At 40.6% G+C, this 27,344-nt stretch overlaps 1 protein-coding gene across 1 annotated transcript; it reads right to left on the bottom strand.

Annotated features, from left to right (window-relative positions):
* Positions 1 to 220: 220 nt before the first annotated feature.
* On the bottom strand, positions 221 to 27,344 carry LOC138616306 (ras-specific guanine nucleotide-releasing factor 1-like). The gene is made up of 27 exons (XM_069690523.1): positions 26,758 to 27,344; positions 21,402 to 21,508; positions 19,600 to 19,747; positions 18,736 to 18,828; positions 18,375 to 18,628; positions 18,168 to 18,247; positions 17,199 to 17,392; positions 16,129 to 16,238; positions 15,797 to 15,915; positions 14,927 to 15,087; positions 14,441 to 14,504; positions 13,232 to 13,374; positions 12,826 to 12,908; positions 12,002 to 12,250; positions 8,531 to 8,904; positions 7,888 to 8,004; positions 6,037 to 6,207; positions 5,153 to 5,259; positions 4,952 to 5,064; positions 4,484 to 4,544; positions 4,246 to 4,352; positions 4,021 to 4,105; positions 3,717 to 3,914; positions 3,161 to 3,240; positions 2,889 to 3,006; positions 2,715 to 2,783; positions 221 to 2,108 (listed from the first exon to the last, which is right to left on the bottom strand). The coding sequence occupies exons 1-27, from the start codon at positions 27,031 to 27,033 to the stop codon at positions 2,016 to 2,018; spliced, it is 3,774 nt and encodes a 1,257-aa protein (XP_069546624.1). The 5' UTR covers positions 27,034 to 27,344; the 3' UTR covers positions 221 to 2,015.

Below are 27,344 nucleotides of genomic sequence, written 5' to 3'. Positions count from 1 at the left end.
TGAGGCTCAACTTTTCTTTTTGGGTAGTCATATTTTGAAAACTCTTTATTTTAGATCCAAAGTGATTACTCTCAAAGACGGACCACACCTTGAGATATTTGTGCATATTTTAGTTGGAGGCGTTACCGTCATCGTTGCAAGGAAAACCTGACTCAACCTACCCCGTTCTCCTCTACACCGAGTTCAGCTGGCAGTGTAAAACAAACGCAGCAGCCTCGGAGACACTTCTCCCCCTGAGAAAGAATAGGTTTATTAACAAGAGGTAATCAGGAAAGAATACACTTTTATACAAAACTGGAAATACTACTCAAGCTGTTGAAATAGACTGAAAGATAATTCTCATACCACTGGGTATTGCTCACTGCAAACATCAGATGTGCCTGTTAGGAGGGTAAAGATTCATGTGCAAGGGTTGGGGTTTAAATACAGTACAGATACTGTTCTAGATATAGATTTGATTTGAACACATGAAAGTGGTACATGCCTGCCACTTAAGCTTTAGGTGTTTTTCTATCCAAAGCCTGTAAAAAATACATATAAATATTCCAAGAATAAGCACAATATTACTACTGTAGAATTCCTGCTAACACGTCGGAATAGACAGGATACAGAATGTGTTACACTTATAAGTTGTTGTCAACATTTGTTTTAAAGTATCATACACAGAAAAGTTATTACAGAGTTGAACGATCATAAGGATAACACATTTCGAGGGATATGTTTTGAACACATTGCACATTAGGAAATGCATTAGACTGCCTGTACACAATATTGTACACAGCAAATATTTCTGCTTCATTGGCAAATCGTAGAACAAAATAGTTTACATACTTTTGTGGTATATAATCCATTTCATGATTAAGGCAAAACCATAATGCACTGGCCAAAGAGGATTAACCATAAAAACTATACTCTCACTGTCTGAGTGGATAAGCTGGGAATTTAACTTCCTGAAGTGGCTCAATATTGGTTACATCTGCTACATACATTGCCTGGTGCTTATACTGTATATACATCATGTCGCCCACCAGGGGAGTAAGGAGATGACAAGCAAAGCATAAAAACCCATCTCTCCAAACTGAAAAATAAACTGTGTCCCAGCTCCATCACAAACGTGCAGGTGTGTCAGTTTAACTCCAATTTACCAACAGCTCTTTATCATTCAGTGGCTACATAAAACATCAGAGCACATGATTCAACCTCAGCCACTACAGCAGTCCCACTTTTCACCTCTATCTACTCTGCTGAGAGGAAATGTTTTTCAAACTTGTCTAAATTTGAAAACTTTTCAGTTTGAATCCTGAAGATTTACATGAAATTAAACCAAATGTTTGATACTATTAATAATCTGTCATCAGTATATTCACATTCTGGACATTTCTCTCTGTTTCATAGTTTTTATTGTTGGCGGTGGAGTCAGGCTGAATTTAAATCAACCAGGTCTGAAATCCTAAGGATTATAACTTTGAATGAGTGCAGCAAGTGGATCATAAAATACTTGTGGTTTTTTGTGTGTTTTTTTTACTTTTATGATCAACACTTCAGCACAAAGAGGATCATTTATATGGGGATGTTTTTTTTTTTAAAGGTTACTGCCAACATGGAGTTCTCTCTTGACTTTAGATCTGAGCAGAAAAGTAGGAGTTGATCATCATGTGTCCAATGTGACCATCTCATGAACGAGAGCCTTTTTTTTCTTTAACTGCACATTCCCATTCAGATGTGACTAAATATCAAATCTGTATACTGTCCTGTCTGTTTATTCTGTGGTGTAAAGTAACATCATCATAAAATGGTTTTTAAGACGATAAATAACAAATACTCTGTAACTATAGAAATAAAACCTCTCTGGGCTTCTACTCAGTCTCTAATAGCGATTATACACAACGAGTCCATTGGGGAGCATATAATAGAGGGTCACAGCCTACTGTGTCTAATACAAATAATAGTAAATGTACATTTTGATATACTGTTTCTGTACACTCCATATGAGGGTTGACTGAGGAAGATCCTCTTCATGATGAAATTTTGGGCTCGATTCTCAGAGATGCTTCATACAGACTCTCCTCATCCAACGCTGCACTGCAGTCGAGCAAGTACTTTGCCACCTGAAGCAAGAGAACAGACGAAGCAGATTGTTCATGATTTCTGTGCTTTTAGGCTCCAACTTTTTTATGAATATGTTGAATGAGAGCATGCAAACCTGCACTTAATATTCAAAAATGTTACATTTTTGATCTGTCGTGTCTTTATAAGCATTGGATTTGGTTCACAGAGGAGGAGCTTGTTTGTCGAATTTTAGGAGTTGGTAAGAAAGAATCAGACTTATGAGTATGCAGCTTTCCATTCTCCTTTTTCCATTGACTGCAAGACAAAACTCTTCACCAATATGACAAAGCAATTAAAGGATGCAAACTGGAAATGATGCAAATATTTATAGTATAAAATACCCAGAAATGTAGTGGGTAGACCATCACAGTGTAGCCTTATATAAGACTGACAATAATGTCACCGATTTTGAAACCTCAAACTGAGATATTGGCAAATGTTGAGCACCAATGAAAGTATTTATTCACACCAAATAATACAGCCTAGTGTCAGTAACTATCATAGAAATATTAGTCACATCCATACAAGAAAACAAAGTCTGTAGGCTCCTGGAAATGTACTAAATAAATACACAAAATAAGAATACAGATAAAAAGTAATCTCACCTTTGGTTGATAATCAATCTTGTAGGCCGTTTGCTGAAATTGCCGTATCTCTCTGATGATGTGAGATATCTGGAGAGAAATGAAATTCAACCGTGTAGAAACAATATACAGTATAAGGTATAAGGTAATGCATGTAACGTACTATATGTACATCATCACACCGATGTTCTTTACCATTCTCATCTTAGAGAAGTTGACCAGGTTGTCCTCAGTGTAGTTGGGCGTTCCCTCCTCGATGAAGGCCAAGTCAGTCAGGTACATTCCCAGGTAGGGGACGCAGGGAGGGTCACAGCTGAGGATACCAAGCAGGTCGGCGAGAGACAGAAGTTGTACAGATGCACGGAGAAATAAACAAAAACGTCAATAAACACAAAGGGGAATATACTTAACTCCCCCACCAGTGTGTGTGAGCACCTTACAGGACAGTGAAACACAAGCACACTTACTTCTTTAGTGCCTCTCTCAGGTTTTTGAATCGTCCCTCTGATGACACCAGCTTCTGTAACTTGTCAATCACAGTCTTTGTCTAAAAAATGAATCAGGGCAGGACTGTTATCACCAGCGCCAAGAAATGTAACAAAATTTCTTGTTTACTACCATTTTGTGAATGGAGGACAATGTTGTACCATTACCAGCCCCTCTGAGCAGGTTGTCTTTCATTCATTTTGTTCCAATTATAACAAGTCCAAGTTCATTTTTGATAAAAGTTCAAAACCAAATTAAAGTCCGAGGTGCACACTAGAAAAGTTAGACACTCTTGAAATAACACATAATTGTTTTCTTGCCAGGCGTTGAGGTGATAAGATTGATACCACTCTCATCTGTACATTCAGTATGAAGCATGAGGCAGAATATCATTAGCCTAGTTTAGCAATAACGCTGGAAACAAACGGTCTTTGTTCCACAATAAAAAAAAAATTAAAAAAAACTTGACCACGTGGAATCTCTAAAGATCACTAATTGGTGAGTTATTTCTGATTTTTGAGGGAACATGTCAGATACCTGCTTGGATACTTTGAGCCATGTCTTCTTGAGGCGGAAGATGGAGCTGCGGTTGAGAGAGGAAGTAATCTCCAGCACAGCGTTGTAGTTGTGGAGGCAGCGACAGATGTCAGCCACCGCCACCCACTTCTCGATCACCCCCACCCGCAACATGACATCGTCCCAGTGGAGGATCTCTGTGGCAATCCTGTTGCTGATCTGCAAAAAGAAATACATAATAAATACATGGTGATAATAATGATGTCTGTCCATCTATCCAAATCCATCCATCCATCAGTTACAAGACCAGAATAAAAACACATACATCGTTGAAATGCTTGGTTGTTTTCATTATGTATGGGGTTCTCTCGTTCTTGTCGTTCTTCATCCAGCCTTGACCAAAAAACTCCCTGTACAAAAATGATATATACATAATCAGCACGTCACATGATAAATACATCAACATGTGCTTCCCTCCAGCCTCCCATTCAAGCCCTGCAATGTTTACCTTGCAGACTAAGTGCATGTGCACATGTATGCTTGTACTCACTCATATGGGATGACCTTGAAGACCAGGTGGTCCAGCAGTGTGAGTTTCTCAGCTATCTCCAAGGCAGAGTGACTCTCAAACGGTTCGGTCTTACAGTCCTCCTTGGCCTGAAAACAGATACACGGCAAAAAGCATGAGCTCAATTAAAGCAGAAATCATTAGCTGTACGGTTAGTTCAAGAAGGAAGATGTTTTTTTTAATTTTATTTTGAAAAGGCTTTTCATAATCTTTCTCTCACCATCTGTATGATCTCTTCAAGGGTGACCTGGTTGTCTCCAGGGTCCTCCTGAGTGAGAGTCCTACATACAAGAAGACATAAAGGCTGTTATTTGACAGTTTTGTCCAAAATCGCTACGAACTTGATACAAAAACTTGACCCATCACACTGGGTATTAATTTCCCTTTTTGTTCGGTGTGGCTTCAGCTCCACAGTCTGATAATGTTTAGTACAAACAGTGTAAGATGGCAGGTTTGTCAGGGCCCTCCAGTTTTGCCATCTTGTCCCTATTTGAAAGTCTGGTCTGTGCTCCCCAGAGGAACTGATAACGCTTCAGGGATGGCTGCTCAGCAGAAAGGTTGAAAAGATTCTCCTTACTGTTGCTTCACTGCCAGCGTCCAAATGTATTGTGTGTAAAATTAGGCCATGCTCTGTGTTGGTGCATTTCATCATCAGCATATGTATGTGAGATGTTAAGGGAAAACCAACCTGATAATGTTGGCAGCTGCCTTTCTTTCCTGTGTCAAGAGCTCTGGGTCATGCATCACCTCCTCGAGGAAGCCAATTACTCGCATCTTCAGCTCTGTGTTCAGCTCAAAGTCCTGAGGAGCCACACATGAATAACAATAGTGTCACCAAAGAGGACTAATTTCTCTCCTGCAATGAGGAAAAACTGACAGTGAATGATACCTGTGAGTGTTTGGAGACCCAGTGACGCAGCACATTCAGGACTCTGTTTGTTGCAGCTCTTCTGATAACAAACTCTTTGTCCCCATTCCTCTGGTCTGTGGGAAAACCTGCAACAAAATCACATTCAGACCGAATTCCTACAGCGCAAATCTGTGTGATCTGGTATAGCTTATTTTCTTAAGAATTTCTCATTTTGATTGTATCATACAGAAAAAAGCAGTTTATTGAAATATTTTCATATTCACTTCTGGTCAAAAAGTCATCAAGACAGATAAATATCCATCCTATTTCTATTAGAAATATATGTGCAGCTTTTGCTGTACAGTGGTCAATACAATATAAGTATAACTGATACAGACAATGAAACTAATAGCAAATAGTAAATAGTTTTTACATTTTCGTTATGGCTTTGCAACATGTGGAACAACAATCACCAATAACCTAATCAGTGAAAGAACAAATGGGGGGAAAAAAATCTGATAAAAGTATCAATTTGTTTTTCATCAAAAAGTAAACATGGAAACAGTTAATGAAAGTTAAATCACTGAGACATCCGCTTTGAACACAGGCCTCACTGTGATGTATATTTTGTTTGGTGCCCCCTGGTGGTCATTAAACACTAAACTGCTTGTGTTTTGGACCAATAATGTCAGGCAATGTCTGTCACGGTCTAAATGTCTTTTACGTGGGTGTGTGGCTATATAACCCAACCAGAACGAAACTCCTTACAAACAAAACATTTTAGATACTCTTTCTATAACCAGGTTACAGTAGATCATTTTTACTTCCTCAATATCTAGTTGAGAGGGCACAGGGAACTTCCAGGTTGTCCTCAAAAGCCTCCCTAATGGTGACCACAGGGAGCAGCCCCTCGTGTGACTGACCTGTGCTGGCAAGGGACATACGGCGGTACTTCTCCTTGGTTGGCGTGCCTTCATTGGCACCAGCAGTAGCGATGGCGAAGGCTGAGGCAGCAGAAAGGGCACTGCGGTTATTGTCCAGCTCTCGGCAAGATGACACCACCATGCCATTGTTGAAGGAAAACAGGGAAAACTCTATAGGCACAAACACAAAATAGAGAAATTTAAACTCATAATAATGTAAATTATTGCCATCAAAAGCTTAAAGGACACTTCCTGTAAATTGAGAATATTTTCTGAACCCAGAAGTACAGCCCTGAGCCTCTAACAGGATTAGACTGAAAGGGAAATATGGAAGGTGACTTTAGGTGATTTGATTCCCTGTGTAAAGTACATAAACAGTACCACATGTGTATAATTAAAGTAAGTTGTTGACCAGTGGAGGGCAACAGAGAGCTAAACCAGAGTCAGTACAGTGTGTCCTGCAGCTCGTGGCAGTGACTGTGTACACTCCACTGTGTCTGCCTCCCTCCTTCACTCCCTCCCTTCCTCCGTTCAGCCGGGGGCGGTATAGAAGAACACGCACATCGTTGCTAAGGTACAAGGTTTCCTTCCACCTACTCACACAAGGCACTGGCTTCCCTTGTATCCAGCACCGTGGGAAGAGAACACACTGGGGATGAATTGTGCCTGACTACCTACGGGGTGGATACTCCCTCTCTGAGCAGTACGGGGAGGGCCAGGAGGCTGTGGGTGTTTTGTTTTTTTATCAAGACCGTATTTGGCTATAGCTACGCTTGTCGTTTTTCGAAAGAAAAAAGTTTCCTATAAGTCTGCTGTGGCTATATTTATTTAACTCCATGAATTATCTCGCATTTAGATTCCGACAGTGCAGTGTTCATCTTATTTAGACCGGAGCCATTACTATTAAAAATACACTATGCTGTTTTTGATATCAAGCAAAAATCTAGATTTGGAACAAAATGTGATATTTTCCACCCGTTTGATTATTCCAAATGAATGTTGTTTGTGAACGTCGAGCAATAACGACAGCTGATTGAACATTTTCACAGGATTTGAATTGTTTCTTATCAGAGGTACACCTTGTACCGCACCTTGTCTGTGACACCAAGAAATGTGTAAAGTTAAATGTTTCAATTGTTTAAGAGAAATAGACCTTCACAGGGGGAAACAGCTACAATTGTTGTGTTCAAAAGGGACAAAACCTGCCAGTGTGCACCTCAAAAGTTCATCATTTAACAACACTGTGTTTAAAGGATTATGAGCTTGACTTCGTTTCTACACCTCAGTTTTTGCACAGATTACACAAAGAGTAAATGTTAACGCAATAATTGCATTTGCAATATAACAAACTACGTGTCTGTGGTGACGTGTTTTCCATCACCCAGCAGTGGTTGTTCCACCAGAGAGGGTAGACGGAGCTAAGGCAACAGGTTCATTCTTTAATTGCGAGCTGACTGACGTCACAGAGGCGACACTGTTTGAATCTCTGAGAGGTGAATTTCAAAAACACAGCCACAATTAACACTTATCATCATAGGCACCGTCAAAGAGAACAAAACGGAGAGTTTAAATGGAATTATTTATGGAAGTGGTCATAATGGATGTAACATATAAACAATGTCATATTTCTTATTGCCAGAACTCTTCACTGGCAAGCAGTGTATGTCAGTAGCACCCACCACTGAGCTGATGTAGTTACCCAGCTTTTATATTTCTGCCAACTCATTTGTCTTTTTAACTGGTAGGCTGGCTTTTAAAAGTAAATCACAAGACGTTCCGAACAAGCTTCAAACATAGAAGAGCTTAAACAGGTTCTAAACACAATAGATGAGAGACAGAGTCATACTGTACCAGAGTTTTTTGACTTGACGTTCTTGGGTGTTGACGGAGACTTGGGAGGAGACATTTCTGCTTCGGCCTCGTCATTCTGACTCGGGTCTTCGTTGCATTCCTCTCGTACCGACAGATCTGGGCAGAGAGAGTATTTCACAGACAAGAAAAAAGGAGACAAGAAAGAAATGTAAGGACATGAGTGTTGTGATGGACGTAACTGGAAAGGGAGAGAAAACAAAAGAAGCAAATTCAGTCTGAAAGAAACATGCGTGATTATGGCAAAATCTTTATGGTCAGTTGAACCATACAGCCTCGTTATCAAAAAAAAAAAAGGAAAAATTTGATCTGAATTTTTTTTTTTTAAACAACAAAAAAAACAGATCATTGAGGTTTTTTTTTAATCTAATATAAACTCATAATTGCCCATTTACAGCCACCTTCCTCACTTGAGACTCTGTGGCTCCCAAAACAAAACCATTTTTTTTTCCTTTCAGATCTGTTACCCAAAATATACACCAATAGCATTTTCAAAAGCTTAATGGAATACACAGGAAAAGATAGAGGCATTACAGTGGAGTGGTGAAACTTGTAAAAGTGCCACCACAGTCACCACATCAGCCTCATTAAAATGGAGTAAAATCCCTCGGACAGTGGCTCTGACCTTGTTTGTTGAGGACAGACTCTTCAGCTTTGGCTTCGGCTTTGGGCTCTCCCTCGTCGGGGATTTTGCTGGCCATGGTGCTCGACACATAGAGCTTGTTGATGTCAAGGGTGGTCTTACTGAAGGGAGACATCGTGGAGTGCATGCTTGCATAGCCATTGGGAGAACAGCTGAGCGCAGCCAGGTCCAGGGCTTTGCCCCCCGTGATGATGGGAATGTTGAGAGAAAGTTTGCGACGGCGGTTGGGAGAGGAGGTCTTGGTGATGGAGAGGGGAGGAGGGGAGGAGAACTTGCGGCTGGCACGTGGCGACGTGGGTGGCTCGCCGTAGAGGAGTTTGTTGTTCTGGCTGCTGGCAAAGAAAAGCTCCAGCGAGCTGCAGGCAAGGAGAGAGAAAGAGAGGAGAAACAGGAGGCACATGTGAAAAAGATGACCTGAAAGACAAACATCTTTCGCTACTAAACTCTTAGTAGACAACTCTTTTTGAATTTTGAGAGAAGAAAAACATCCTGCTGTCTGAACAGGAGACAGTAGACAGGGGAGAAATGGTGATAATGGGGGTGCATGGTGCACTTGGTGTCCGTACACAGAAGCAGAGAGGGAACACATTAACCACAGGGCTCTTTGGGAGCTCCTGCCTCTTTTATTTAAGCTACATTGTTTAAGACAGCATCCTCCTTGCACTGAGAGCCACCCCCTCTGAAGGCCTATAAATAGCATGTCAAGTGACAGTGTGGGAGGCACGGGTGCTGCCAACAGCAACCAGCCCAGGGGAGGCCCACAGAGACATGGGGAGAGAGAAACAGAAAGAAAAGGGGAGCCAGATAGAGACAGAGAGGGAAAGTGGGAGAAGGAGACAGAGGTGCAGTGCAAAAAAAAAAAAAAAAAAAAGGGGCGAAAACAGTGATACAGAGAGGGAGGGGGCGAGAGAGGAGCAACATAGTGGATATGGATTCCACCACAGCGAAGGCTGCTGGCTGGGAGTGGGCGAATGGGAAGCCTCCAGCCCTGTATGGTGTTAGCTGCAGCCATGTTGTGTCTCCTCGCCTAAACTCACAAAACAGAAAAGTAAGGAGATGAGAGGAGGAAAGACTGGAGTGGGGGAGGCTAGGAGGAGAGGAGAAGGTATACACGGGGATGCAAAAAGAAAATGAGAAAGACAAAACACAAAAAGCAAAGTGAGGAGTCGAGAGAGGACACAAGTGAAGCAGGAAACAGGAAAGACTGGAGGATATATTTGAGGAGGCGTCGAGAGAGGAGTATGACAAAAAGGAGGAGGAGAGGAGAGGAGGAGTGCAGGGTCTGGGTGCAAAACACCACCATCAATATTTAATACCGTAGAGCCGCTGCAGATGATGGGAGAAAAGGGAGCGAGAGAGAGAGAGAGAGAGAGAGAGAGAGAGAGAGAGAGAGAGAGAGAGAGAGAGAGAGAGAGGGAGGGAGAGGGAGGGGAGAGGGAGAGGGAGGGAGAAGACGGGAGAGAAGGAGAGGGTGGGGTCCTGCAGCAGAGTAAAGGGTTGCCATGGTGACAGCGCAGCGGAGAGAGGGATGGTCAGACTTGTGGAAAGAAAAAGAAAAGTGAGAGAATGGGAGAAAAGGGTAAAGAGAAGGATGAGAGAGAGGAGGAGGGGTTAGGGAGAGGTGGGTGGACACAGGACCCAATTAACTGTGATGGCGGACAGAGGATGTGTTGGCGTGACCTCTCGCTGCCTTCCCCTCCGGTCCCTTCTCACCTGGACGGGATATGATAGCATGATGGGCTGCTTACAGACAGTCCACGTGAGAGCAAAGACTAATTCAGACACCGGGGAAGTCCCACCTCTTCACTGCACCATTACAGCACTGTTGCTGCATCCTCAGGAGAGATTGTGTGGAAATCTCAAACTTTGTTCCTTTTTCAGTTGTCACAAGCTGCAGGGATCGACCTGGCGGCAAGCTACTTGTATGAGTTTAATGTAACAAACCATCGTAGCTCCGCTGTCTAAAGCTCTACACTTAAATGCTAACAGGGACAGTGAAAGGATAGATGAAATTATACAAGAAAAGGACTTGCTTATGAGTAACTTAATCAAAGATGCCAAAGAGACCAAACAAAACGGTACAAGTTTGAACTTCATCTCATCCGCCACAGCCTCCTCGTTAAACAATTAAAGTAACTTCCTGCATCAAAATGTCCAAAAACAATCAAATCTAAGTTATTCATTTTGTTGCTTTGTGTGCTTACATAATCCCAAATGTTTCCAATAGTGTTTAAATCCATAATTTTAATCAAGGTAACGGTGCGTTTAATACGCTTCTAATTCAATGAGCCTCACCTCCATCACAGGATGTAACCTACATTTATTATATGAACGACGGTGCAACAACTTGCGTTAGTGGTTGTTTAGCAATAAAGACAACAAAATCTCCCTGATCTCACACTCCTTCACGACATCATCAAAGTCTGTCTTTTGTTATTGTTTTAATTAAAAGACTCCAAGCAGCAGAAATCATTCACTGTTCTTTTAACTAAATGATTCAGGTAAGCAAAGTATTCTTTTTTGAAATTTGAAAGAGGTTGACGAAAGAGGTTGCGATTGACTAATGTCCTTCATATATTAAATAATTCTGCAGTTTCTTTGACTAAAACAGTTCAGGTTTGATCACATTTTAGTTTTAGTTGGCCTTGAAAAGTAGTTCGCTGTCACATCGGTTTAAAAAGTACAGAAATATCCCAAACTACTGACCGGTCTGTGGTCGTATACATGTCAGAGCAAAAGCAATGGTTGAACGTTTGGACATTTTGAGAAGTACACTCATTTACCTTTTTGTCAAGAGTTAGATGAGTTGTAGCAGCACCACTCTCATGTCAGCCAGCAGCTGGTTAAATTAGCTTAGCATAAAGATTTGGAGCAGCAAACAGTTAATCTGGCTGCGTGGCTACTCTAAAGCTCACTAATAAACATGTGCCAGCTTGTTTTTTTAAATCCATAACAGGTGTAGTTACTTGCTGAAGTCTTGTGAACACCTTGAGTTTAACACATGGATTACATAAACAAAGATATAACAATCTGATTATGCTGAGACTTAGTAGTGCTGGCAGGTTTATCTTGTTACCTTCAGACAGAGCCAGGTCGGCTGCACCCTTCTGTCTCCAGTCTTTATGCTAAGCTAAGCTAACCAACTCCTGCCCATGGCTTCATATTTAACAGATTGTCATGTATCTTCTTATCGAACCCTTAACAAAGAAGTAAACAAGCACATTTACCCAAATGTTTGTTTCAAGACATATTTCAGGAACTACATTTGGGGGCTATAAACTTTCCCAAGAAATAAAACAATATGTATGGAAATTGCATCTTGGCATAATCAAAGGATCAAACTGATGATTTAAGTTCATACACACATACACGTGAGGATGCACAGATAAAACAAGTTCATACCAGGGAGCTCATAAAATCTGTATCTTAACCTCTCTAAATAAACGGACTCACCGTGCAGGGATGGCACTGATGGGCTTCTTGTAGATGGTGATGAGCTTGTCCAGCACGACATCAGCGCTGGTGAAGACGCGGTAAGAGTGGAGGAAGGTGTTCAAGAAGTCGATGGAGAGGAAGCGCAAGTCAGTCAGCCTCTCCAACAAGCGCTCCACGCTGGCGTAGCGGATCTGCAGCACCTTGCAGGAGTTCATCATCTTGCTGAAGCGAATGTCGACATCATCGCAGTACAAGCTGGTGTCGGACCTGCGTCGGAGTTCATGTGAGGTCAGGAATGTCACGCACAAGGATTTAGCGCCAGTTAGTACACATTACTATGTGTGTCATGTGTGGGTCTGCGGTTAGAGCCTTAACACTGCTGTTTGTTTCCCTGCTGATCAGAGAAGACTAAATTTGAGCCATGTATACTACTTCAGAATGACTTGCATGGCCTCCATTGGCTGTAAATGAATGAACTTCAAGCTAGAAAGGGCCCGTTCAAATATTCAGGGCCCCGGGAACATGTAAAGGATTGAAGGAAAGGATTTTGTCAGAGAGATGGTGGTGGCTGTGTGAATGTCGACACAGAGAGTGAAGGCTTTGTGTACGGGCTAACATAGGGTAAGGGTTGTGATAAGGTATGTAGTCGTCATGGTTAAGATTAGAGCCTATGGGATATGTATGCATATCCCCGAGGGTCCTGACAAGGACAGAAGTACATGCGTGTGTGAGTTTGTGTACCTTTTGTTCGTGTTTTCTTCATGCTTTTGTCGTGTTTTAATGTGATGCCAGTGCCAGTATCTGTTTGTGCACGTGTAATGTACGTGGTGTCCGACTCTCACTTAATCATCTGTGGCACGCTGACTTTACTGTTTTCCTCGAAGGCGTTCATCATCAGACCGTTGCAGCGGATGTTGTCGATGCACTGAAAGGCAGACAGAGAAAAGGGCTCTCTGTGAACAACGCAAGACGGTGAGCGAGTGCACAACGAGGAGGATCCTTGTTCTCATCCATATTAGTTATTACGTTCTATCCCAAAACGTATCGGATCAAATGTGGAGCTACAGTAATATGTAAAGTTAAACATTAAAAGTTTGATCTTTTTCCACGATTGCCGTCCTGCATTTGACTCCACAACCATCAATAAAAGTAGATCAACACAGTTTGGCCGAGGCCGTTTGAAACCGCATCCACAAAAATGTTCTGTCTTCAGTCTTTAAATGACTGAATGCAGGTGGGGAGACATACCTGGCTGATGTCGCTCGTCCACGCTGACTTCTCCTGTCGGGATGAAGCCACCAGGATGACGGTGTAGGGCTGTCCCTCTTTGGGCTCAACCATCACTTTAAAGTCCAGGTGCTCTATGTCCTGACCACTCCGCTCCCCTTTAGCTGTAAAGCACAAATTCAACAACCTTTATTTGAACAGAAAATACAAAACACAGACATTATGAAAATGTGTGAAATGTATTGTTGTACGTTTTATTGAATTTTACATTCATAAGCATTTGCCACCAAATAACAAGGCAGAAGAATTATTCAAAAGCTCGGTTTTAGGCAGTGAAGTTGGAATATTTCAGATGTCCTTGCAAATATTGAGCAAACTTCAACACATTGTGTAACCAGTTTTGAGATGAACAAAAATACAAATGCCATGATTAAATAATGTCTGTAAAGCTTTTTGTTATGAGCTAAAGATGACTAATTCTTTAGAGCATCTACGGCCTTCGTGCTGTGTAAAAACCCTCCTCTTCTTCAGAAGATTAAATCCCTACATTCATCTAAAAGCAGCAGCAGATGTGTGTTTTCGATCTGCAGACTCTTATTTGAAAAGCGCACGGTGAACCCACAGCGCTATTATGCACAATGATCCATTGTGGTTACCTCCATTAAATCGTGTACAACCAATAATCCGTCAACCAAGAAATATGACTTTCATTGTTTCATTGTAAATGTAATAGTGGTGAATTAAGAAACAATGTCTTTATTAAGACTCTACACTCTAAGAAATAAATAAAAAAAATAAAAAATCACAGCCTTTTCTGGAGATTCATGTGAATAGGAATGTCCAGTTTTTGCAAATAAGTGGCTCAAAGAAACAGCTTCACTCATCAAAAAACAGTACAACAGGTTATTTGCAGTTTTTAATGTACTGTTTTTATTGTGTATGCTCACTTGTTGACACTCCTGAAACATCAGTTAATTTGGGAGTGACGATAAAAAGGTGGAAATGGTTTTGTTAATATCTATGAAATTTCTGTTTAAGTAGAAACAGACTTTGTACAGTTTTGATATTTCACTGACTGTTACAGCGAGCAGGAAGCTGCACATCTGATTTCTGTAAAGTGATGCCGATATAAATAATATCACTTGGAAGCTATATTAATATATACAGCAAACTCTTCAACTTCTTCACGTTTATATTAATAAAACAAATATATTTTACAGAGTAACTTACACTCATCATCTGTCCCCTCTGGCTCCTCCATCAGGGTGCAGTCTATGAGAGACACCACTCCATTCTGTGACGGGGTTAAAAAGGTCACAACGTCACACGCAGCATCTTCAGATACATAACATCATCAAGCCCATCCACCCTGGATAAAATATTTTTCATACGTCCTCAAATTTCAGGATGGGATTACAAAATGTAAATACAAAGATTATATGAATTCAACAATCTATTCTCTCTTCAAATTATTGATCTTTGAAGATCAATAATACAATAACTGCAATTATTCCTTTAAATGGTAATTATCAGATGTAGGCTAGTCTGTGCTAAATGTACCCTGTACTCATGGAAACTAATTTCAAACTCAAAACTTGATTGAAATCAACATTCGATTTACTAACTAGAGAAACGATAACAGGAGAAAACCTGATTTACACACTTTACAGTTCTTTTTTTAAGCACCAGCACACTATAATTACAGTCCTACTGTACCTTAGTGATGTGTAGTTTTCCTCCAGAGCCCCGGGTGCAGATGATGAGATGCTTGGAGAAGAGAAAGCTCTGTCTCTCGCCTTCCTTCTTCAGAGACAGAGAGCCCAGCCGACCTCTCGTGATCTTCCCTTTCTCGGTCATTGGCACCTGGATCAAAGAACCTGTGGAGTCGCGCACACGCATGCACGAGCTAATTTAACTTTCAGATGGACAATAAACACTTACTAAGCCCGCTCAGTTGTCAGTCAGGAGTAATGACAGGCAGCTCAAAACAATGTTTGTATAACATCTACTGAATGTCTATTAACTTAATGTTATACCACGGCATGGAACCATTTGAAGGTGGGCATGCTACATATATGGAACCACAAAAGTCACAGTGCCACACATTTTTGAGTGCAATCACCAGAGATGTAACGTAAACCAGTTTGTGTTCCATGGTAATACTATTAATGCCAGCTTTTCACACACACACACACACACACACACACACACACACACACACACACACACACACACACACACACACACACACACACACACACACACACACACACACACACACACACACACACACACACACACGTGATAATTCATCTAACTTTCAAAAACCTGAAAAAGTGTAAATGACAAATGTAAATTTGTGAGTAAACTTCCAAACTTGTATTGTTTGTATTATAGTAAAATGCAGCAGTTGTGTGTCAGTAAACACAATTACATGATTTTATTCACTTTCAGCCTACAGAAGAATTATCAACCATTGACCCTCAATTGTCATTCACCTTTATTCACTGACTGAAAGGTTATGAGTGTAAACATGAATTTTCGGGGCAAGACTTGTAATCTAACAATGACACAAACGTTCTTTACCTTGTCTAACGAACGTCTGGCTGGTGTCAAGCAGCACTTCACAACCCTCCACAATCATCCGCTCGATGGCAAGGTTCTTCCGGATGTTCTCCGTCTCGCTCACCTCATCATGCATGATTCTGAAAGAACAAATACTCGTGAATTCAGAAACGTTTCAATTTAAGTGTGTGTACTTGGAATACTCACAGAAATACAGTTTACTGTAGGTAATTTAATGTCAGACTTTCTTTATCTTTTTGCTTCCTTAAATCTTACAAAGCTTTGGACCCGATCAAGCTTCTTTGAGTTGTAACGTACAGTGCAATATACTGACTGACAGAAAGTCGGTTTACCTGGAAAGTTCCTCCAGTTTTGACTTGGCGTAGTCCAAACTGTTTCTCTCCACGTGCTCATGCGGAGTGTGAGCCAGCAACTCGTGTAACGTCAGGATGTAACGAGGGATCTGAGAGAGAAAGAGACAGAGCTGTTATCTCTCGCTGAAATAAGTTTACCTGATGACTTAATACACTTTAAACTTTAAAAAGTCAAGAGATTTAAAGCTTCACTCTCGTGGGCTTGGCATGGTAATTAGTGTGTCATGAGGCCTGCCCCATGTCTGCCTGAAAGGGTGAAATAGAATTTTTGAGGTTCATAAAATGTGTTAAATTAATAATGACTTCAACTCTCTCTTTAACCTGAAAGCTAATAATTCACTTTCACTGGAAACAAAACATTTCATACTTCTCTATTTCTTCTATGCCTTCACCTCAAGCAAGAGTCTCTTGTTCTGCTAGTGATGTAACTTTGAAAACCTCAGTCCACATTTTCGGTGAGTGTTGAACATGAGTGTCACCTCATTACTGGAGTTCAAAGGAGACTTATTATGCTCATTTTCAGGCTTTTTTATTTATATTCTCAGACAGTACATTTGCATGATCCACAGGTAAAAAAAAAAAAAGTTGTATATTTTAAGATTGATCTCACAATGGTCCGATTCTTTAAAACATACAAATTATTTATTTTAATGATTTATAATTAGGTGGTTATGATTTCAAACTTACAGGGCCATTACTGCAGCCTTATTAATATTTTTAAGACATTACACTTGGTTGGTTTGACTATGGTATAGTTAGAAACAGGAAAACATTTATGCCTCAAATGCTTTAAGATACCAACATGAATGTTGCTGTTTTGCAGGTTACTTATGTAAAGTTAAAACATTTTTGTAAATGAATATATTTTAGAAAATAGTTGCTGCCACAATAATGGCTCGAGAATTGAAAAAAAAAATAAGATTTCACAGTTTCCAAGTTTGCGCTGAAAAATATATATATGTTTTACAGGCCAAAGAAAACTTTATTAACCTGTATGTGGACTGTGAGATATAACATCAGGCATCCACATCACAACCCTGGAATCTTACTTGAAACATGGGGTAAGTGAGGAAGGTCTCCAGCGTCCTCTCCTCACAGTCGGGCTTGGCCTCATACTGCTTCAGCAGCTTGTCAAAGTCTCGGTTCTGTTTGCAGTGGGCCAGGATCTGCAGGCTGTACTGGTGGTTCCTCACAAACTCTTGGTAGATATTCAGCATGGGCAGCAGGATGTCAAACAGGTCAGCTGGAAAGGAAAGACAGGAAGCAATTGTAAATGAGTATTAAGATATTTCCTACGAAAAGATTTAACAAAGATAACCCATAAATAAAGGTAAAAAATATATATATATTTAATTAAATTAACTGAAGTGTAATATTTTTGGTATGTGATTTAAGTGACGTGACCCTTAATAAATCACATTGAAAACAGGGCTGCTCCCGGGGAAATTGTGGTTCCCAGGAAGGCAACCATTACCATTTATTTTGGGCTTGTACAAAAGTAAATCCTTTTTGGTGTAAAATCCAAACAGAGTTGGTGACTATACTTGGGTCAGATGTCACCTTTAAGTGGAATGATCTCCTTTTTGGACTTCTACATTCGTCTGTAAATGTTAAAACAATATATCTATTTGGTATATTTGGTGCAGCTTCCAGAAAGACTATTACTAGGAAATGGCTCAAGCCGGACCCTCCATCTATAGAAGATTGGTATGATATTATTTATGAAATGTTTGCAATGGAAATAATTACTTTCTCCCAGAGGCTTCAAGAAAACAAATTCAAGGAAATATATTTTGTTTTTTCCTTAAATATCAAACCACCCGGTGTTCTAATTTTGTTCTTATTTTACTGTATACTGTATAGCTAAAAAAAGAGGGATCACTTTGCAAAACTGTCAATGACTGAAAAATGGAGTTGCTATGTGAGTCCAAATAAATAAAAAAAATTAAAAAAATTAAAAAAAAAAACAGGGCTGCTCCTGAATTATGTGGGTGACAGACGATATCTGTGTCTCTTACCCAGCACCAGTGTCGGCCAGCTGGCTATCCTGGCCTTCAGGCCCTGGTAGAAGATCTGGTGGAGGAACATGATGGTCTCACTAATAAAAACAAATAAGCAAAATGTAGGTCATGAGCTACTGTTTCTCCTTCTCTTGTTCATAACTGTTGGCAGTGCCCACCATCCTGAATCACACTACTATCACAACTAGTCCGACCACCAGCCACCTGTTAAGGAAGATGCTGCTGACATCATCGTGGGTGATGGGGGGCTTCTTGGAGCTGGCGGCCATGCGGAGCGGCCGCAGGAAGTTGTTGACCAAGATGTGGAGTTGTTGCACATATTCAGCCTCTGCTTCAAGCATGCTGAACACCACCTGGTTCCTCTTCCTCATGCTCTCAGCATGGGGTGAACGAATGTAGTCCTGGATGATGGTTTTCCACTTCCTGCGGCAAATCCAACCTCGAAGGAAACTCTGGACCTGTGACGCAAACATTTAGCACAAAAATATTGCATTAATTCAGGTTAATTAGTGTTTTGGGCATTCTCACTTTAAAACTGCACAGCACCAAAGCAGCCAGATCTCACCTTTTTGATTTTCTTAATCTCTGTGTCATCATCACTGGGCGGGACCTCTGGATTTGACTGGATCTTCTCATTGTCCTTCAGCAGTCCAGCGATCTGAAATTCAACACAACAGGAATACAGGAGTGACTCAGTGGGCTAAAATGAATTAATTTCACTGTATACAACTAAAATCCTGCTCGTGATATTAATCATTTAATATTTTCTCACTCCAAAGCATATTTGTATTATTATTACTGTTCTATTGAGTGTTTTTAAGTAGTTTATTGTCCAACTTTGAGCCATTCATTAGCTGGTTCAAAGAATTTATATTTACAGAAACGGTACCAGCCACATCAAAATGTCACTTATTGTATTTTATTCAGGTCTGTTACATTTAGTGCCATTATATACACAACATCTGAATAAAAAAAAACTTGAAATAAACAAAACGACCCAAAGTCCATTACGAGTGCATAGATCCTTCTCTGGTTCAGTCGGCAGTATGATGAACAACAAAAGCTGATTCATGCATATTGAAAACATTCAATTGAAGTTATTCATTAGCACATTAAAGAGAGATGCATTTGATCTAGTTTAGACTGAATAATTAGGATACAAAACACTCAACAGTATTTTAGCGTGTCGAACCATGACATCTCGGGGGAGGGGGGGAGACTGCATGTTACGACACTCACCGTGAACTCAGCATTGTGGTTTGGTATCTGGGTCGGGACCTTTGTCTTGTGACCACTTTCTGTCTTTATCCTCTCTGCCTGACTATTTTTACTCCCATTGTTTCTCTCTCCTGTCTGCACTACATACCATACAGTAAGACAAAACACACATTCACAGGTATTACTAGCGTGAAATTATAAGGACAGTTACCTCTGATTTTAGCCGCTCTATCTCGATTTCCCCATCCTCTATCTGTTGTCGAAGTTGCTTGGCAACCATTTTCTCCGTCTCCACTATTTGGAGTAGATGAAGATACTTCTGCATGAGGGTCTCATGCTCTGTAGCCAGGTTCCTGTAACTATACAGACACACACGCACAGACATTGTAAGAAGCTCATTAAGGCATGTTCCACGGGCTCTCCATAGATTTATCAAAGCAGAAGCAGACCTCTGATCAGCATATGTTTGAACCAAGAGACCTTCCGTCGACACAGAGTGCAGTGCACTTACGCAACCAATTCTTTAAATACTTGCAGGCTTAGCGCACTGTGTGTAAAAGCTGCTTCTGCATGAGCAGTAATTCTGTGCATTAACCAGTTATGTGCGTGCCATGTGAGCGTTAAAATCAGTGCAGCCGACTCCTTCCAGGCAGTAAAAATCTGGCCTCAAACTGTTTTGAATCTGGATTATTCCTGATGACAATTTTTTTTTTCAACAATGCAGATTGTTAACCTTGAAAAAGAATGAGCCGAGAAAAATAAGAGTCTTCAAAGCATATCCACCAAGACATCAGGAACCTCTAAAAACAAGCAACATGCAAATATGTAAATACAGGTTTTAATTGCTCCGCATTACAATATTACAGGGCAGCTGTATAGAGACTGCAGCTGCCTGGACTAAGCACTAATCAATTTAATCTTCAATGAGTCCAATCAATTGACCTTTTGCCATACAAATGCACACTGCTGACATTTAGATTGATGATAGCGCTTGGCTTCCATGACCCTCTTTTGGCCCAAATTTTAAAGGGGCATTTCACTCATTATATGCGAGGACTCCATAAATCAATAATTATTATCATTAATTCATTTATATAATAGTTTTCATTTTTCCCCCAAAAAAGTGCCTGAAGAAGGGCTTATTAATTGAAACGTTGCACGGTAATTATTAATAAAAATTTCAAACAGTAGGCCTGATAATAAGCATCCCCACAATTATCCACTGGAGGGAATCCCAAAGGAATCAGTGCTCCATCTTGAGCAAGCTTGCGGCACATTGGAAATAATGTCCTGAGCCACAACAGCAAACTTTTTTCTCAGGTAACTGGAGCTAAATTGAACTTTGAGCATACATTTTTACCCACACAATGGGCAGTGGGATTTTTGGCAGGAAACTGAAGTGATTACAACAGAGAAGGACGGTGGACAGCTGTAACTTGATTCAATTCTAAATATTATCAAAGGCAGTAAAAAAAAATTTAATTTTGCTTCATAACCAAATACCTCTGTTGTATTTCTTGTTTATTGCCTCTTTATAAATGATGGCAGGCTAACATGCTAAACATCGTACCTAAACATCAGGATGTTCACATTTCCATCATGAACACGTTGCCATGTTGACATCAGCATTTTGCTCAGAAAGCGTTGTATAACTTCACACGGCCACTAGCATGGCTGTCGTTTCTTTTTAGGATTCTAATCACTATACACGTTTCATTTTCAAATAAGTGAACAGTCCTGTAATTGACCATTTTCATGTTGTGGTGTGGACACCTTGTATTCCCAGCTCTGTAAATAAGTTACACGTTAAACAATTGTATGCTTAAGAGGGTTTTTAATGACATCATTATTTGAAGTATGTAATTCTGTATCCTTATGGATGAGGTCGCTTATCCTTCACCTGATTTAAATTCATTGATGCTACACGCACACACTTCTCAACAGGATCTTCATCGTCAGAACCTCCTCAGCTGAGTGTGTGCATGTAGGTGAGAGGTCATGTGTGAGAGCTACCTGGCCTGTGTGATGGCAGCCACCCACTCATCGCAGTCCTTGACGTCCTCGGTGCGCAGCTCCAAAGCCTTCTGATTGTCATGATTGAACGTGACAGTGAAGTAATACTGGAAAACAAAAGCAAAGAGGGGGAGTCAAATATTTGTTCAGCACACAATGAGATCATCAGGACATATTGTGTTTTAAAGTAAAAGAACCTCGTCCAACCGCACACTACAGTCATCACTAAACAAGAGCGAGATCCTGAGGGGAAAGTCTTGAGAGATTCATTATAAAGCCTCTGTGCATTCTGCCTGTAACCTGGCAACTCACCTCTGAATTGGCGGATGCCTCTCGACTGACGCCATGTTTTCTTTAGTTTTGTTTTGCTTTGTTCCGGTGATTTTGCTGCATCTAAACACTTCTGGGCCCTCACTTCTTTTTACCCTCTCACCAATTATCTCCAGTGACCCTGCAGCCTTAAAGGTTCAGCTTTGGCAATTATGGCAAACGCATAGGGAATTGTTTTCTAATGGGCTTATAAAGATAAAATCCTCAAATCAACAGTGGTGATCACCCCACTAGTACAGACAGCCTATTTGTAGTAGAAACGCATCAAATTATATAATGCATTGCAAATAGACTCCCACAAATCCAATATATTGGATTTTTTTTATCCCTCCCAAATGCCAAGAGCAAATCATTTGTGAAGGGGAGTAATGTTCCATATTTCCTGATGAGCAGCAGAACGGGCCTTTGTCAATAGTGTGCTTCCCATCTCTCGCATCCTGTGAGCTGGTGTGTCAAGCCTTTTAGGCAGCTATATTTAACTCCACGTCACTCCATTTTTTTGCCACAGATACAGTATCTGGTGGTAAGGGAGCCAACGTAGCCTGTAGTAAGTCCTGGTTTAAAAATCTATAAATAAAAACAAATGAATTTCACCTGAAAATAGAAAAGATTACACTTATGTAATGTTAACAATAAAGGTGGCTTACAAATACTAAACCTGTCATTTCATCTCCTTCAAAACCTTTTTGATTCAGTATATCAAAATAACAGGTAGACTTTTATATAGTTACTGAAACTTTATAATCTGTGTCTGTTAATAGTCTATGGGACCACTAACAAATAAAGCCAATGTCATCAAAACACAAAAGTTATGTACATATGTAAATGTAATAAGTTCATTGCAAAACTTAATATACTTTCAATAAAATCAAAGTGTAACTTTAATGCCTAACTGTAATTTTAATAATCAAGTAAGAAAATGAATCAACCCTCACACTGACACATTTCAAAACAAATGGAAATACATTTGGAATATTATTACTGTGTGGCACAGATATTATTATCCTTAAAGAGACCACAGCTTGTATTTCAATCTGTGCAAACAATTGGCCCACTTGTTCTGGTTTATCCTTTCATGCCTCATTTCTGGGCACAGATATTGTTAGAAATGATCACAGTTACTTTAAACTGGCCACAGTCCTGCTGCTTATATAAAAAGGGTTTATTATGTCACCTACATTTCAAAATTATAATTCAACCAAGTGACCACACATGGAGCCTGATGGTAGACTACTGAAAATCCCTCTGTATAAATGAAATGAACCAGTAAAAACTAAAAAGAGAACACACAGCTACAGCACCACCTAAGACAACCCACCTCCCATTTCTCCTCTTGCCGTATTTGCTGTACTTGCTAAATGGAGCACAATGCCAAAGCATGTTGCACATTTTGTTGGCCCCTTCAAAATGCACTTTTTCAGATGCAAATAGGGGTTGCCATAGTAACTGTGGGCTTAAATGTAGCTCGCCTTCTAAATGGGGAATAAGAACATTTAAAAAGTAGAACACTCCAAAGAATACAATGAGAACGGAGAGACAGACGGAGAGGGAGGGAGAGAAAGATCTTTTGCCTTTTTGAGGAGTGAGGGCTATAAAAAGCGCTGTAGCCCTGTAAGGTGGCAGTTGGCTTGGCATCTATTCGCTGCATTGTCCCTCTCCCTGTCACAGACAGATAAGATCCAGTACTCTCTTGGCCATTCCTCCCGCAGCTGTGACACACGCTCGGTGACATGCGGTACATGCACACGCACCACGAACGTGCTCGACAAAAATCTGGAACCTGCTGAACCCACATGTAACAGGTTTAATGTACAGTAGCACTGCCTCCGACGACCTCTGCAGTCTGCTCATTGACTCGGGTGTCAGTCTTTGTTTTTCCAAAGTGAGGAAAGTGAAAAGGAAATCTGTATGCCCTCAGACACCTGGAGCATTGATTACTCTTTCTGTCCTCATTTCACCTTTTCTGTGGAGCTGCTCAGCTTTATAGATCGACATTGGCGTATGCAGGAGGACGCAAGGAGGCAAATATAAACTTCCAAGGCATGCACAAATGATGAGATGAGTCCCACAAGATGTACACGTGGACACGTATAGACGTGATTGATTGCACACTAGAACATGTGCAATTTGCACACAAGAACATGACATGCAGCACATGCACACGCATGAAGAATATGAGCAATTTGCACACATGAAGAATATGTACTCGTGCAAATGCATTTTTTTTAAATTTCATGTGTGCAAATTTAATATACACACAAAAAAATTCACCCAAATGACACAAAACAGAGAATTTATTACTGACACGTATTATGTAAAGGGGCACGTGTCGAGCAGAAGACTGTGTTATGCTAATTGAAGGCTTTCAAATTCATTTAATTCATTGTTGAAATAAATTCACTGGAGCGGTCTGCATGAACAGCTGTCATCATAGATGTCATTCAGTTCATATTTCATCCCCAGAACAGAGCAGGCCTCTTGTCCTGACAAGGTTGTAAGGAAATAGGCTCAACAGTGAAGTTGAGTTGTTTACACCCTGAAAGCAACTAAGAAACACTAATTGTCATATAACCGTCCAAAAATGACCAGAATGAGAATTTTTCTTATCTGCCGCCAAAGTAACTTCAGTCTGGTTAATTTATGAAACTAAAGCTTTGTGATGCACACTGAGGAGCAGACTTCAGCACCATGGACAGCGACACCCAGTTCCTCTAGCTCTCATACTGGTTACACAGTAAGACGGATGTACACTTCTTGATTCCTGTTGTTCTGGGTTTTGTACCCTCATGGTTGAAATGCACTTATTGTAAGTCACTTTGGATAAAAGCGTCAGCTAAATGAAATGTAATGTAATGTACTGCACACTCAAGAAACTGCACATTTTATATTGGCCTTTTAATGTGACTAGTCCAAGCAACACCTGTAGAATAATTATGCCGTTTAATCAGCACCTTGTTGTGCCACACCTATCAGGTGGATGGATTAGCTTGGTAAAGGCAAAGTGCTTACTAACAAAGATTTGTGAACTAAATTTGATAGAAATATACTGTTTGTGTCCAGAAGTCTTAGATCTTTGACTTACATTCATGGGAGCAAATATAAAATTATAATATTAAAAGGTAAAGTATCAAGAATTGTGATCCAAAAAGCTAACACAAAATCAGGCATTGTATATCAGCGAGGAGCCAAATAGTCCAACAGACTTTCATAGCGGGTGGATAGAAGTACAATTTTAGACCAGTAGCATATAATCCAAACATCACACAACTCTGTAATGGTTTCATTATCGCTTGTACAGATTGATTTCTGATATTCAGGTGGAGGTTAATGATTTTGGTGACTTGAGACATAAAGATGTTCTTCTATGAAATAACAGTATGGTGTAGTTGCTTTTCTGACCTTGCTGTTTATTCATGTGTATCCAAAACACATTTATGAGTATACGTGCCATAATTGTGAATTTATCCATCAAGCTGCACCGTAATCTTGCACTGAAGTTATAAAAGTAGCAGCAATTGTCCAACTCCAGAGTAATGTTAGCTCCCATATTAGTTTTTTTTTTTCTCCAATCTGTGATCTGAAAAATACTTCAAGGAGCCTCCTGGTAGCCTTGTGATTAACATAAAATTCATGAACTCCAGCATCCACACTTCAATTATGGCAATGGGCCTTTTGTTAAATGCACACAAAAACAAAACAAAAGAAATAGATAAAACACTCCAATTCCAGGACACAAACAAGTCTGCAAAATTAAACTGCGTTTTCTTTAACTTGTAAAAACGATCAATTTGAAAGTTTTGTTTTAAAAATATGAAATCTAGTAAAAGCCAAACATGTCAGCTGGGCTATAAATCCAGATTTCCCAAAATGTTTGTAAAAAAAAAAAAAAAAAACAAAGATTAAACTGACCAAGCACTTTAATTTATAACTTCAGCTCTTTATCCCCTGTGCTGCAGGGAAAGCAGAAGAGACTGCAGCTGGCAGAGCAGATTTCAGAAGGTGACTGCAGTCATAGCTCACAGCAGCTTGACCACTTCTGTGGCTCTTCAATGCTTTTCTGCCACAACATTTAGTTCCTCCACCAGCAGTCTTCCTGACCCCGGTAAACAATTTCACTAGAGCCAACAACTGCATGCTTTCACCGAGATCGTTTCTGTGTTACTAGCATTTAAAAAAAACAAAAAAAAAACCTGTGGAAATTGTTTTGCTCTCATGACAATCCGTAGATGCTGGAGGAATTAAAACGAATGGTGGATGCACTGAGAAACAAAAGCATGCCTGGGACATCATTTGGTTTTCATTCATGGCTGTCGTTAACAACCCGTGATAATGAGACAGCTATCAAATGAACCAAGTCGCTATAAACCGGGGAGACACAGTTGCCAAGGTAGGATGCTATTAATATCAAGACAAGGAATTAAATCAATACGTCAAAACGACAGAGAAGGGGCAGCTCTCCTCCGCAAGATGGCAACCTACAAAGTTTGGAAGCAGTTTAAGTTTACTCGGTGTATATGTGCAACATTCCCTGAACGTCGAGATCTCTAAAAAATACGCACAAATGTGATGCAACAAATCTTGTAACGGTGAAAAAAAAAAAAGAGGAGGACAATAGTTTGCAAAGTTTGGCCAGATAACTGCATTAATGCTGTGAACTTGAAGCCTCTGTGAATGTGTTGCATGCATTTAACGAGTTACCTCGGAGGCAGGCTGTGAAGCTATTTTAGTGCAGAATCGAGACTATCATTCAGGATGACGCCATTACGTAACTCTGAACGTCAAGTGAACTATAATGCAAAAGCATCTCGAGGAAATTGTTTGCGTTATAATCACATGTATCTTGCAGCATGTACAGAACACCTGCGCTCATACATGTCGCTTTAAACCAGTGAAACTGGTGAACGCGAGTTACAAGGAGAAGCACAACACGCAGCGTTGACGAACGTGTCCGCTCACTGAGACCGATTACCTTGACAGTGTCAGTCGGTCAGACTTAAGGGAGCTCCCGGTGAGATAGATATCTTACCTGCTTCTCTAAGCATTCCTTCGCTGAGAGGGACGGTTTCGGGGACGGTGCCCTGTCACAAACACATCCCTCCAACAGGTACAGTCCGGAGGGGCGTGAGCTGGAGTCGTTTTCGAAATAAAACAGCATATTCTGCAACAAAGCGAACCACTTTGAATGCCATTTTGTGTTGTCGGAGCTTTTCTTACTCAGGCAGCCTCGCCTCGTCCCATCCTTCTTCGCCAAAAGAGCCAGATAGGTGATATGGCCATCATTGAGTCTCATCCCTTTCTGCATTTTGGCTGTGAATCCGAAAGGATCTGCGGGGATGCCTGCGGATTCTTACATGTTCTTCTTCTCAGCACCTCCGAAACACAGTCAGACTTGGTGGGCAGCAGCCCACTCCTGGGTGCCCATCACCACTTGCTACACTAATGTTTGCAACAGAGGAAAAGAAGAGGAAGGACAGGATGCACGTAAAGAGTCAGTCACGCAGTCAATTGCACTGATCGATCCACGCTGCGAGCCTTGGCCACTACAGCAGCCCCGACGCAGTCTTAGAAAAGCCTTCCTCATGAGCCCAATCGCTCATGATGAGGACTGAAGTG

This window comes from Brachyistius frenatus, unplaced genomic scaffold (genome assembly GCF_029030835.1).
Source record: "Brachyistius frenatus isolate BFR_SWC_R1_liver_20210118 unplaced genomic scaffold, ASM2903083v1 Contig_9, whole genome shotgun sequence".
NCBI lineage: Eukaryota > Metazoa > Chordata > Actinopteri > Embiotocidae > Brachyistius > Brachyistius frenatus.
This window is presented reverse-complemented; position numbering and strand designations above follow the sequence as displayed.